The sequence below is a fragment of the Equus quagga genome, chromosome 2, assembly GCF_021613505.1.
Source record: "Equus quagga isolate Etosha38 chromosome 2, UCLA_HA_Equagga_1.0, whole genome shotgun sequence".
NCBI classification, from domain to species: Eukaryota; Metazoa; Chordata; class Mammalia; order Perissodactyla; family Equidae; genus Equus; species Equus quagga.
This window is the reverse complement of record NC_060268.1, coordinates 64,767,235-64,781,826: the sequence shown is the minus strand read 5'-3', so window position 1 is coordinate 64,781,826 and position 14,592 is coordinate 64,767,235. Positions and strand designations below refer to the sequence as shown.

Below are 14,592 nucleotides of genomic sequence, written 5' to 3'. Positions count from 1 at the left end.
CATCTCAAGTAATTCTGTTTGATTCTTCTTTATGATTTCAATCTCTTTTGTGAAGTAACTCCAGAACTCGGCTTGTTTCTCTATCTTTCTCTCTACCTCATTGAGTTTTTTGATTATAGCTGCTCTGAATTCATTATCACTTAGTTTACCTAATTCCAAGTCCTCAGGACTTAATTCTGTGTTTTTATTGTTTTCCTTCTGGTCTGGGGCTTTTATAAATTGCTGGATGGTAGAGGAGCGGTTTTTTCTCATGGTGGTAGAATTCAGTTGCAGTTACAGCCTGTCGCCACTAGATGGGGGTCGAGAGCAGCGTGTTAGCTCTCCGCCTTTGGGGCAAGATGGCTGCGCCCACTGGCTTTGTTAGGGGGGAGGGGCTGTTACTCACACGCGCCGGTCTGGGTTCAGATCAGTTCTGTTCTCTGGTCTCCCAAGGCCCTTGATTTATAGGGTCCCCGCCGACGGAAGCTTACCCCCCGTCAGCGGGTCTCCACTGAATCAGCGGCAGGAGTCCTGGATGATCCCCCGGTCGTGTGGCCCCTCCGCCGCTCCTTCCTGACCCGCGCCGCAGCAATCGCAGACTCTAGGGGAGGGAGCGATGTTCTCTCCTACCGTTCCGGCGCCTCCGAAGGGGTAAAGCTAGGTTTATGATCTCCTCCTTCTTGGTATAGTAGGTCTCTAACGAGCTGGCATTATGTTTATTCTCTGAAATTCAGTTCTTCCAATCTTTTGTTGTATTTTGGAGGGGAGAGAATCCCGGGTCAGCTCACCCCGCCATTTTGCTCCACTCACCTCCTTTTTTTTTAAGATTTTATTTTTTCCCCTTTTTCTCCCCAAAGCCCCCAGGTACATAGCATAGTTGTGTATTCTTCGTTGTGGGTCCTTCTAGTTGTGGCATGTGGGACGTTGCCTCAGCGTGGTTTGATGAACAGCGCCATGTCCGTGCCCAGGATTCAAACCAATGAAACACTGGGCCGCCTGCAGTGGAGCGCGCGAACTTAACCACTCCGCCACGGGACCAGCCCCAAATTTGTTCTTTTTTAGTTTCTTAGTGTGGTATCTGTGGTCATTGATTTGAGACCTTTCTTCTTTTCTGATAAAGTCATTTAGTGCTATAAATTCTCCCCTAAGTACAGCTTTAGTGACATCTCACAAATTGTGATATATTGTGTTTTCATTTTCGTCTAGTTCAAAATGTTTGTTGATTTCTCTCTTGATTTATTCTTTGATTTGAATTGAATGGAGTGAATTCATGAATTCTTTGAACATGGGTTCAAAGAAGATTCAAAGAAACTTAGATGTGTGTTATTTAGTTTACAAATATTTAGATCCTATCTGTTATTGATTTGTAATTTAATTATCTTGTGGTTGGATATTACATTTGTGACTGGAATCCTTTTGAATATATTGAATATGGTCTTTCCTGGTAAGTATTCTCATATGCACTTAAGAAAATGTGTATTCAGCTCTTATTGGGTGGAATGTTTTATATGCATCAATCTCGTTAATTTGGGTGATAGTGGTGTTGAAGTCCAGTACGTCCTTTACGATTTTCTGTCCACTTATTCTATCAATTCTTGAGAGAGAGAGAGGTCTTGATAACCTTCAGCTATACTTGTAGATTTGTCCATTACTCCTTTAAGTTCTGTCAGGTTTTGCATCTTGTGTGTGAACTTCTCTTGTTGGTGCATACACATTTATGATTATAGGTGCTTGCTTTTGATTAATTGGCTCTTTTTTCATTATGAAATAGCCCTCTCTTTCTTTCTTTTTTTTCTTTTCCTAACTTTTTTTTTGAATTTTTTATTGAGTTCATAATAGCTTACATCAATGTGAGATTTCAGTTGTACATTATTTCTCGACTTTGACCACATAAATGCTCCCCTTCACCCCCTGTGTTGATCCCCCATCCCCTGGTAACCACTGAACTGTTTTCTTTGTCACAGTACTTGTTTGTATTCCACATATGAGTTAAAGCATCTGGTGTTTGTTTTTCTCAGACTGGCTTATTTCACTTAGCATAATTCCCTCTAGGTCCTTCCATGTTATTGCAAATGGGGTGAATTTGTCTTTTTTACTGGCTGAATAGTATTCCATTGTATATATATACCATACCTTCTTTATCCAAACATTGGATTGTGATACCTCCAGCTTTGTTCTTTTTTCTCAGGATTGCCATAGCAATTTGGGGTCTTTGATAGCCCTGTATGAATTTTAATATTCTTTGCTCTATTTCTGTGAAGAATGTCATTGGGATTCTGATAGGGATTGCATTGAATCTGTAGATTGTGTTGGGTAGTGTGGACATTTTAGCTATGTTTATTCTTCTGATGCATGAGCAAGGAATCTCTTTACATCTCTTTAAGTCCTCATCAGTTTCTCTCAGTAATGTCTTATAGTTTTCATTGTGTAAGTCCTTCACCTCCTTGGTTAAATTTATTCCTTGGTACTTTATTCTTTAAGTCGTGATTGCAAATAGAACCATATTCTTGAGTTCTCTTTCTGTAAGTTCATTATGGGAGTATAGAAAAGCAAGTGATTTTTCTAAGTTGACTGTGTACCCTGCAACTTTACTGTAGCTGTTAATTATTTCTATTACTTTTCCAATGGATTTTTTGGAGTTTTCTATGTGTAAGATCATGTCGTCACCAAACAGCGAAAGTTTCACTTCTTCCCTCCCTATTTGGATTCCTTTTATTCCTTTCTCTTGCCTAATTGCTCTGGCCAAAACCTCCAGTACTGTGTTGAATAAGGGTGGTGATAGGGGGCATCCTTGTCTTGTTCCTATTCTCAGGGGGATGGCACTAAGTGTTTGCCCATTGAGTATGATGTTGGCTATGGGTTTGTCATATGTAGCCTTTATTATGTTGAGGTAATTTCCTTCTATCCCCATTTTGTTAATAGTTTTTATCATAAATGTCTGTTGGATCTTGTCAAATGCTTTCTCTGCATCTATTGAGATGATCAAGTGGTTTTTATTTCTCAGTTTGTTGATGTGGTGTATCACATTGATTGATTTGCAGATGTTGAACCATCCCTGTGTCCCTGGTATGAATCCCACTTGATCAGGACGTATGATCCTTTTGATGTATTGCTGAATTCGTGTTGCCAAAATTTTGTTGAGATTTTTTTGCATCTATGTTCATCAGCAATATTGGCCTGTAGTTCTCCTTTTTTGTGCTGTCCTTGTCGGGTTTTGGTATCAGAGTCATGTTGGCCTTGTAGAATGTGTTAGGAAGCGTTCCATCTTTCCTAATTTTTTGGAATACCTTGAGAAGGATAGGTATTAAGTCCGCTCTGAAAGTTTGGTAGAATTCCCGAGGAAAGCCATCTGGTCCTGGGGTTTTATTCTTTGGGATGCTTTTGATTGCTGTTTCAATCTCTTTGCTTGTCACTGGTCTATTCAGATTGTCTGTTTCTTCTTGACTCAGCTGTGGGAGGTTATAAGAGTCTAAGAATTTATCCATTTCCTCTAGGTTATCCGTTATGTTGGCATATAGTTTTTCTTCTTAGTATTCTCCTACATTCCATTGTATTTTTGTGGAGTCTGTTATTATTTCTGCTGTTTCATTTCTGATTTTATGGGAGCTTTCTCTCTTTTTTTCTTTGTAATCTGGCTATGGATTTGTCGGTTTTATTTATCTTCACAAAGAACCAGCTCTTTGTTTCATTGATCCTTTGTACTGCCTTTTTTGTTTCAATAGCATTTATTTCTGTTCTGATTTTTATTATTTCTCTCCTTCTGTTGACTTTGGGCTTTGTTCTTCTTTTTCTAATTCAGTTAGATGTGATTTGAGATTGCTTATTTGGGATTTTTCTTGTTTCTTAAGGTGAGCCTGTATTGTGATGAATTTCCCTCGTAATATGCCTTTTGCTGCATCTCCTATGAGTTGGTGTGGTATGTTATCATTTTCATTTGTCTCCAGATATTGTTTGATTTCTCCTTTAATTCCTTCAGTGATTTATTACTTGTTCAATAGCATGTTGTTTAGTCTCCACATCTTTGTCCTTTTCTCAGCTTTTTTCTTGTAATTAACTTCTTGCTTTATAGCATTATGATCAGAGAAGATGCTTGTTATTATTTCAATTTTTAAAAATTTATAGAGGCTTGCCTTGTTTCCCAACATATGGTCTATCCTTGAGAATGTTCCCTGTGCACTTGAGAAGAATGTGTATTCTGCAATGTTTGGAAGGAATGTTCTATATATGTCTGTCAAGTCCAACTGGGTAAGCTTTTCATTTAATTCCACTGTTTCCTTGTCGATTTTCTGTCTGGATAATCTATCCATTGATGTGAGTGGGGTGTGGAGGTCCTCTAGTATTATTGTGTTATTTTTAATATCTTGTTTTAGGTTTGTTAATAGTTGCTTTATGAACTTTGGTGCTCCTGTGTTTGGTGCTCCTGTGTTGGGTGCATAGATATTTATAAGCGTTATTTCTTCTTGATGGAGTGTCCCTTTGATCACTATATATTGTCCCTCTTTGTCTCTCTTTACCTGCCTTATCTTGAAGTCTACTTTGTCTGATATAAGTATTGCCACACCTGCTTTCTTTTGTTTGCCATTAGCTTGGAGTATCGTCTTCCACCCCTTCACTCTGAGCCTCTGTTTGTCATTGGAGCTGAGGTGTCTTTCCTGGAGGCAGGTAATTGTTGGATCTTTTTGTTTAATCCATCTCACCACTCTGTGCCTGTTATTGGAGAGTTCAGTCTGTTTACATTGAGGGTGATTATTGATGTATGAGGTCTTAATGCTGTCATTATATCACTCATTTTCTGCATTTCCTTTGTTTCTTGCCCTGTGTGTTTTGGTCTACCCATTGAATTATGTAGTTTTTTATGATGTGTTTCTTTGTTTTTTCCTTATTTATTTTTTGTATCTCTGTTCTGCTTTTTTGTTTAGTGGCTACCTTGAAGTTTGTGTTCAGAATCTCGTTTATAAGAGTCTGTTTTCTGTTGTCCTCTTATTTCCATAGTCTAAACCGATTCATAGTCTAAACCGACTATTTGCTATCCTATTCTGGTTCTACTGTCTGTTTGTCTCCCTACTCTGTGTTTTGTGACCCCTTTCTGCCTTTTTTTCTTTTTTCAGGTATGAGGGCCTTCTTGAGGATTTCTTGTAGCGTGTGTCTCGTGGCTATGAGGTCCCTTAGCTTTTGTTTGTATGGGAAAGATTTAATTTCTCCCTCATATTTGAAGGATATTTTTGCTGGATAGAGTATTCTTGGGTGAAGATCCTTGTCTTTTAAAGTTTTGAATATATTGTTTCCTTTTCTCCTAGCTTGTAAGGTTTGTTTGTTTGTTTGTTTGTTTTTGAGCAAAATTATCCCTAAGCTAACTTCTGCCAATCGTCCTCTTTTTACTGAGGAAGACTGGCCCTGAGCTTACATCCCTGCCCATCTTCCTCCACTTTATATGTGGGCCGCCTACCACACCATGGCATGCCAAGTGGTGCTATGTCTGCACCTGGGATCCGAATTGGCGAACCCTGGGCCACCGAGAAGTGGAACATGCGAACTTAACCACTGTGCCACCAGGCTGGCCCCTGCTTGTAGGTTTCCTGCAGAGAAATCTGCTGAAAGCCTGATAGGGGTTCCTTTGTAGGTTATTTTCTTCTGCCTTGCTGCCCTCAGTCTTCTTTCTTTGTCATTTCTTTTTGCCAGTTTTACTACTATGTGCCTTGCAGTAGGTCTTTTTCCATTGATAAATCTAGGAGATCTGGGAGCTTCCTCCACACACAGTTCCCTCTCTTTCTGTAGATTTGGGAATTTCTCTGCTGTTATGTCTTTGAGCATGCTTTCTTCTCCATTCTCCTTCTCTTCATCTCCTGCAATACCTGTAATTCTTATGTTGCATTTCCTCATTGAGTTGGATATTTCTTGGAGACTTTCTTCATTTCTTTTTAGTCTTAGTTCTGTCTCCTCTGGAGCATTTCAGCATGTCTATCTTCAGTTACGCTGATTCGCTACTCTTTTGTATCCACAGGAGCACTCAGGGAATCCGTATTTTGTTTTATCTCTTCCATCGTGTCTTTCATCTCTAGTATTTCTGATTGATTCTTCTTTATAGTTGCAATCTCTTTTGTAAAGTAGCTCCTAAAGTTGAATTTTCTCTATATTCTCTTTTACCTTACTGAGTTTTTTGATGATTGCTATTTTGAATTCATTGTCGTTTAGCTTACATATTTCTGTGTCCTCAGGACTGAGTTCTGGGTGCTTGTCGTTTTCTCTCTGGTTTGGAGATTTGATGTTGTGCCTGATGTTGGAAGGTTGGCTTTTTCTCATTCTGATATTATTCGGTTGCAGTTACAGCCTATGGCCACTTGGTTGGGGTCTAGAGCCTGGTATTCTGAGCCCTTTGCCTACAGCCAAGATGGTGCAGTCAGGTCAGGGGAGGGGCACTTTCTCCTGTGTGCACTCTGGGCCTTTTCAATCAGCTCTCACTATCTGGTCTCCTGGGGTCTTGGCTTGATGATGTCATGCCTCCTGAAAGCTTTTTCCCCCTTCGAGGGCTTCACTGTAGCCTGCAAGGACCCTAGGGAATCCTGGGTGTTCCCACAAATGAGCAACCCCTCCCCCTCTCCTTCCTTCATGGATTCTCCCCTGGCAGTGATTGCAGCCTTTAGGAGAGGGAGCGAAATTGTCTCTTACCCTGTTCCAGCTCCTCTGAGGGGAGGCTCTGGCCGCTCCTCACTCCATCATGTGGCTGCATGTCTCTCTGAGGTTTTTTGTTGTTAGGATATCTTTTGTTGCAGTATGGTTTTTCCCTTTTTGTTGTATGTTGGAGGGGAGAGTATCCCAGGCAAGTTCACTCCGCCATTATACTGATGTGCTTTCCCTCCCTCTTTTTCTTGATAATATTCTTTACTCCAAAATCTACATTGTCTGATATTAATGTAGCCACTCTTTCTTGTGTCTAGTATTAGCAAGATATCTTTTTCCATCATTTTACTTTTAGCTTTTTTCTTTATATTTAAAGAAGTACATGTGGACAGTTTATGGTTGAGTCTTGATTTTTTTATGTAATATCACCATGTTTGACCTTTAATTGGGATGCTAGTACCATTTACATTTCATGAGATTCCTGATATGGCTTAGTATAAGTGTATCTTCTTGTAATATTTCCTATTAATCCCACATGTTCCTTATTTCCTTTATGTTTTTCTGCCTTCTTTTTCTTCCTTTTTTACAATATTTTTTTGAGGTGAAATTCACATAACATAAAAGTAACTTTTTAAAGTGTATAGTTAAGTGGCATTGAGAACATTCACAATGTTATGCAACTACCTCTGTCTACTTTCAAAACATTTTCATGTTTTCATTCCAAAAGACAACCTCATAACCATTTAGCAACCACTTCTCTTTCTCCCCTCCCCCTAGCCCCTGGCAACCGCCAATCTGCTTTTTGTATATATGGAATTATGTATTCCATGTATTTCATATAAATGGAATTATACGCTCTGTATTCTTTTGTGTCTGACTTCTTTCACCTAGTTCTTTCAAGGTTCATCCTTTTTGCAGCATGTATCAGTACTCCATACCTTTTTATGGGTGAGTCATAGTCCATCGCATAGACATAACACATTTTGTTTATCCATTCATATGTTGATAGACATTTGTGTTGTTTCTCTTTTTTGGCTATATGAATAATGTTATGAGTATTTAAATACAAGATTTTCTGAGGACGTATGTTTTCACTTCTCTTTGGTGTATACCTAGGAGTTGAGTTGCTGTGTCATAGGGTCACTGTGTTTAACTGGTTGAGGAACTGCCAAACTCCTATTATATACATATGTTATGTGTTTGGTGATGTCCTACAGGCCTCTCCAGCTCTGTTCCTTTTTCTTCATTTCTTTTCCTATTTCTTAGATTGGATCATCTCAATTGATCAATCTTCAAATTTCTGATTTTTCTACTTGCTCATGGCTTCACTTGAACCCCTGTAATGAATTTTTCGTTTTAGTCAATATATTTTCCAACATTGAAATTTTAGTAGTTTTTACAATTTCTATCTCTTTACTGATATTCTCCATTGTTAAGGCATCTTTGTTATACTTTCTTTTAATTGTTTGAAAATATTTAAAATAGCTGAGAAAAAGTCTTTGCCTAGTAAGTCCAACATCTGGGCTTCATCAGGGACAATTTTTATTTATTGCTGTTTTTTATTTTCCCATGTCCATCCTTTGTTACTTCTTTATATGTCTCATAATCTTTTGGTGAGACCTCAGCATTTTTATTAATACAGTGTGGCAGTTTTGGAAATGAGACTTTCCCTTCTCCAAGGGTTCGTGGTTGTCATTTTGTCATTGCTGTTTGGTTGTCCCATGACTTCTTAGAAATAATTCTGCAAAGTCTGTTTTTTTTTTGGTGTGTGTGTATGAGACCATCAAATTCTGTACTCAGTTAGCTTAGTGGTCAGATAATGATTGAACAGGTGTTTCTTTAAATATCCCAAAGCAATAAGGCTCCCACTCTTTTCTACAAGGTTCTGTGTGCTTATTGGGATTAACCCTCAGCACTCAAGCACGAAATTGTCAACTTTGCCATACCTTTTACTTCCTGTTCCCTAGAGCCTGAATGTCCACCAGAGGTCTCAGATCTTTGCTGAGCATGTACACATTCCTGGGTTGTCACACTCCTACACATGCACCAAACCTTCTGCATTTCTAAGAATATTTCACATATTTTCAAAGCCCCTTTAATACATGTCATTCACCAACTTTTCCTTTTAAGTTGCTTGATTACCTTGTTTTTTGTCCCATCCTTGTATTGCCATCTTAGGCAGTTGCCGTGTTTGAACAATTGCCTCTGATTGTTTTAACAAACACACTTCGGGGACAAGCTGTTTTCAGTGAGTGATCTCCAAGTAAGGTCAAATAAAGACAACCATTTGAGTGAGGTTTTCCAGGGAATGCCATTTAGGTGAAATTGTGACAGTTATCTTGTGGAACAGTGCTTTGGCTGTAACTTGGGTCTAATACTTCCAATGGCTTCTAGTCTACTTTTAAAAAAAAACTATAATTGTAGGGTTTTGGTTTTCTCTTCATCCTGGAGCTAGGGAGAGGGAGATGGTAATAGGGTAAGTTGAAATGCCACAATGTCTGTTTTTCTTACTGAAATTCAGTATTTTCCTTGATTAAATGTTCCTCTACAAAGGATTATTCCAAGCCTTTGGTTACTTTCCAGAGTTGTCGAAAAGTTGATTTGAGAATTTTTGTTAGTGTTCTTATTTCTTTTATGAAGGGGAGAGGATATTCAGATATCTTTACCATTTTCTCTGACCTCACGCTCAATGATCTCTTCAAGATATTTAAGCAATAAAAAATGTTTTATATATTTACTCACGTGGTTACCATTTCTGCTGTTCTCCATTGCCTACATTGATCCATATTTGAATATATCATTTTACTTCTGTGTGAAGGACTTCCTTTGTGTTTGTTTTAATGTGAGTTGGCTTTTGCTGAATATTTTCAGATTCGTATATCTGAAATTGCCCTTTTTTGCCTGCATTTTTTACTAATTTACTTTTTTAGGAGATATTAAAATTAAAAGGAATAATATTAATAAAATTCTATAAATTTTAAAACAGATATTAACTTGTATAGCCAACTATATATAATCTGGATACAGAATTGTTCCTCTACCCCATAAAACCACCTCATGCTATTCCTTATCTTCATACCCTCCGCCCTCCCATACTCTCATAACTCTTGGGAACTACTTGTCTATTCTCCATTGCTGTTATTCTTATTTTCAAAATGTCATATTAATGGAATCATATAATATGTACAGTTTTGAGACTGGCTACTATCATTTAGCCTTATCTCTTGGAGATTAATTCAAGTTGTTGAATATGTCAGTTCTGCTGTGGATTCTTTTCTTTTAAATTTCAATTTTAATCACTTTCATTGAGCTGTAACTTACAATAAAATATAGTAATTTAAAATGTACAGTTTAGTGATTTTTGATAAATGTATACACCTGTGTAATGACCATTATACAATCAAACTATAGAATATTTCCATTAATCATTGTGCCCCTTTGTAGACATTTCTCAACCTCACCCCCATTCCCAGAAAAGTGATATAGTTCCTGTTACTTTTGTTTTGCCTTTTCTAGAATGTTATATTCCAGTATATACTCTTGTGTCTGGATTATTCCACTTGGCATAATGTTTGGTATTCATCAATGTTGATGTCTGTACTAGTAGTTCACTTTTATTGCTGCGTAATATTCCATTGTATGGTGTATACTTTAGGTCACAATTTAGGAAGCTTATATGTTATTCTTCTAAAATTTGTACTGTAGCTTTGTTTCAAGTAAGTGTAATAAAGTCTATGTTATGTAATGAAACTTCATTTCATTTGTACTATTCTAAAATTGTAATTATTTTGATGTAACTATTTTTTCCTAGCTCATTATTTCAGTTTAGCAAGATTAGCAAGATTTGTATATATGTGTATATATGTATATGAATTATTAAGAAAATTTGCTGGCTCTGGATTGTGAACGTGAAATCTGAATTTTGATAAGCATTAAATTTTTAAAATTGGTTTATTTTGCTGAATTGAATAGTATAAAATACTACCTACTAGGTTTTATTTCAGTTATTAGTTGCTTTCTTTTACTTTACCTGAACTATAGGTCTGAAGGTATAAGTGAATTGCTTCTCTACTATCTCTTTAGCATTTTTGTCTCCTTCAGCGGACCTAAGGAGGATTTTCCATTTTTTTAAACAAATGAAATTAATGAGAACTGTTTATTTTGACAGGCCTTTGGAAATGCAAAGACAGCTCATAATAACAATTCAAGCCGTTTTGGCAAGTTTATTCAAGTAAATTACCAAGAAACAGGCACTGTACTTGGGTAAGTAGCAGTAACAGGCTTTGGAGCATGGTTGTATTTTCACCATTGCATCTTCATGACCATAGATTGTTCATTTACTCTTTCATGAGAATAATGATGTTGGTGTCTTCACTAAATTCTTTCCTTGCATCTTTTTTTCCTTTTGGAAAAGTTTAAACCTGAGAAAAATTCTAAGAATAATGTAACACCATACATTCTTAACTTAGATTTATTAATTATTAAGCATTTTCTTTCTCTCTCTATATTATGCATACATTCATTTTTTTAAATTGTTTTTGAATGTCGGACATAGAACTTGACCCTCTAATTACTGTATTTCGTAAAGCAACCACAATTACATTTTCCTACCTAATACTATTATTATCCTCAAGAAATTTAATTTTGTTACCATATTTCTTATTACACAGTCTATGATCAGAGTCCTCTGGTTGTAACAGCAATATTCTTTATAACTTTTTTTTAAATTAATAGACTTTATTTTTAGAGCAATTTTAGGTTCATAGCAAAAATGAGTAGAAAGTGCAGAGAGTTCCCATGTACCTCTTCACCCTATCCTCCAGTTTCTCTTATTAATAGCATCTTGCATTAGTTTGTACCATTTGTGTTGTACATTCTGTGAGCTTTGACAAATATATAAAGACATGTATTCACTATTACAGTATCATACGGAATAGTTTCACTGCCCTAAAAATCCTCTGTGCCCCACTTATTCATCACTTCCCATCCACTAACCTTTGGCAACCACTGATCATTTTACTGTCTCCATAGTTTTGCCTTTTCTAGAATGTCATATAGTTTGAATCACGTAGTACATAGTCTTAATAGATTGGATTCTTTCCCATAGCGATATGTGTTGAGGATTCCTCCATGTCTTTCCTGTCTTGATTTTATTGGACTAATGTATATATTAATTTGAGTATAACTGACATTTTAGTGCTTTGTAGAAATGTTTTTAAGTTTTTTGTATTTCTTGTTGGGTTTATTCCTAAGTATTTTATTTTATTTTAATGTTATGTTGTTATTATAAGTGTGATTTTCTTTACACTATGTCTTCAAATTGTGTATTGTTTGTGTGTATATGAAGGGTATTGATTTTTATATTAATTTTATATATTAATTATTTTGTTATCTTTATTAATTTTCCTATTGTTTCTCTTACCTTTTCTAGATGTATCTATTACTGATACTTTTACTTTTTTTCCTGTTATATCTCTGATTATTTTCTATCTTGTCTGGTTCCATACCTCCTATACTGTGATAATAATTATTTCAGACTATGTGAATGCCTTTACTTTTCTCGACTAAGTAAAATACTGGCTTTAGGACATTTTTTCATGTTAATGAATTAAGCCTCAGTTTTAATTTTCTTTGAGTGTTTTTGTTAGTGATGGGTATTGCATTTTATGAAAGGCTTTTTTGGCATCTATGGAGATTGGCATGATTTTCATTCTGAGATCTATTCATATCATTATTTTCCTAACACTGAATCATTTTGCATTCCTGGGAAAAGAATTCCATGTGGTCAATACAAAGACACACACACTCATACATACATACACAGACATATTAATACACAAACATATATAAATTGGCTGCTGTGTTTTTTGCCAGTTTTTATTTATGACTTTTGTGTCCATATTAATAAGTGAGATTGATCTGTATTTTTCTTTTTTATGCTATCTTAATTATGCTTGTCTTATTTTATTTCTGCTGAATTTTAAAATTTTGACCAAAACTGTGTTCTTTCCCCCAAAAGTCAAAAATAAAAACAAGAAGGCTAAATCCTTCTTCAATGGTAAGTTTCATAGCTTCTTTCTTTCCTGATTAGAGGAATCATCAGTTTCCAAAGGTACAGTTGGAACTTTTACTCATAAAAGTGAGATGCAGTCAAGTTGTCAGGCTGCTCTCTTAGTATTTATGATTTTGCTGCAGGAGAGGTTGATAATGGATAAAATTGTGTATATTGCTTTCTAAGTTACAAAATGTTGATATATATATGTTCATTGATTCTTTAGACAATTTCATGAGTTAGGAATGGCAGATGTTTATTTTCCCACTTTATGAATTAAATTTAAGCTCTTATATTTTAAGTGACTACCTAAAAAATTTAAACTTTCCCTTACATCAATGATGAGCAAAAATCTTCATGTTGATTAGTAAGTCAACAAATACATATTGAACATTTTTAACTTTAACATTGAGTCAACAAATATATATTGAATATTTATCTTCATTTTATCATTTATTAAGCAAACATTTATGGAGTTCATTTTGAGTACCAGGCCCTGTACTAAATGTTGAGCATATGAAAAGATGTAGATATGTTGTCTCCCATTAAAGTTCTCATAGTCTCTTTGGGAAGATGGATGTTTATATAAGATGATTACAGTAAATGAGATAAGTGCAATGATTGAACTATGTGTCTGAGGGACTTCACAAAAAAGGGTGATTTTTATCTTGGGTGTTGAAAATATGCCAAACAGAAAAAGTGGGAAATCACATTATCGATTGATGAACTTGCCTTAGCAAGTGAATGGAATCATGACTATAGCTTGGTATACTTGAGGATGTAAATTCAGTAGCTAAGGATTATGGGCACAGTGGTCAGTTGGTTTCAGATTGTGAATAAAGCTCTTATGTTTATAGTTTATCCTCTTGACACTGGGAAGCAGATTTTAAAAGTTTTATTATGAAAAATGGCCAAACATACACAAAAGTAAAGAGAATAGTATGCAAAACTCCCACTCAGATTCGTGGTTTTCATACTTTGCCATATTTGCTTCATCTAACTCCTTTTTCTTTTTCTATGCTGATGTATTTTAAAAACAAGCCCAGATGGGCATAACATCAGTTCACCATAACATACACTTTAGTATGGGGATCAAGTGAAAGTAGAGGAACAACATGATTGTGATCTTATTTTATAGGTAGATACTCTTGTAGCAGTGTAACTCATGGATTGAAAGAGAGGGAAGAGAGATGTCCAGAAGTATATTGGTATAGTTCAAAGAGAGAGCCTTTGTAGTTAAAATAGACCTGTGTTCAAGTGATGGTTCTGCCGTTTGTTAGCTGCATTATGTTAATATCTTTGAGCATCAGTTTCTCCATTTGTAAAATAGAGGCAGTGATATTTGCATGCAGGGTGAGTATAAGAATTTAACACACTAAGTTTTGTTAGTTCGCTTTCTCCCATTTTGGAGAGATAAGATCCTGTTTCAGTAGTTTAGACGAGGTGATAATGGTAATTCAGAAGAAGTGATCAGTTTTAATTATTGGTGATGGTACTGGCTATAGATTTGCACAGAAGGCACATTTGAGCTTCAATTTAATGAATGAATGGAATCTACTGGACAGAGTGGGAATAGACTGGAGAATTAGAAGTGGAAGGAAGAGCATGAACAATACAGTCAGGAGTGAATGGCAAGCTTGAGGGAATAACCTGTATTTGGGAGTGACTGAAATAGAGAGCATGCAGTAGGAGGGAACTGAGGGTAATAAAAGCTTGGTCAAATTTTGACCCTAGAGAGATTTGTGCTAAGTAATTTGGATTCAGGAGTCTAGTGCTTTTAATTTTCAGACTGTAGAACCTCTTTTTCCAGTGAGATCTTAACTGATTGCTCCAATTTGGGTAAGACATATTGGAGATTTGAAGGGTTCAGGCTAAATAAAGAGAATAATATATCAGAAATACAAGTAGTGTTTCAGTTCCTCATTACTTTCAAGATAAATTCA

General features: G+C 36.0%; 1 protein-coding gene across 8 annotated transcripts in view; it reads left to right on the top strand.

Annotated features, from left to right (window-relative positions):
• LOC124233768 (unconventional myosin-IXa) overlaps positions 1 to 14,592 on the top strand; it is a 289,503-nt gene that overhangs the window by 59,546 nt on the left and 215,365 nt on the right. For all 8 annotated transcript variants that reach the window (XR_006887148.1, XM_046650967.1, XM_046651007.1 and 5 more), the window contains exon 3: positions 10,766 to 10,860. Coding sequence is in view for 7 of the 8 variants with exons in the window: in XM_046650967.1 (XP_046506923.1) it covers positions 10,766 to 10,860 (95 nt within the window). In the remaining variant the exon portion in view is untranslated. The remainder of the gene's footprint in view (positions 1 to 10,765; positions 10,861 to 14,592) is intronic.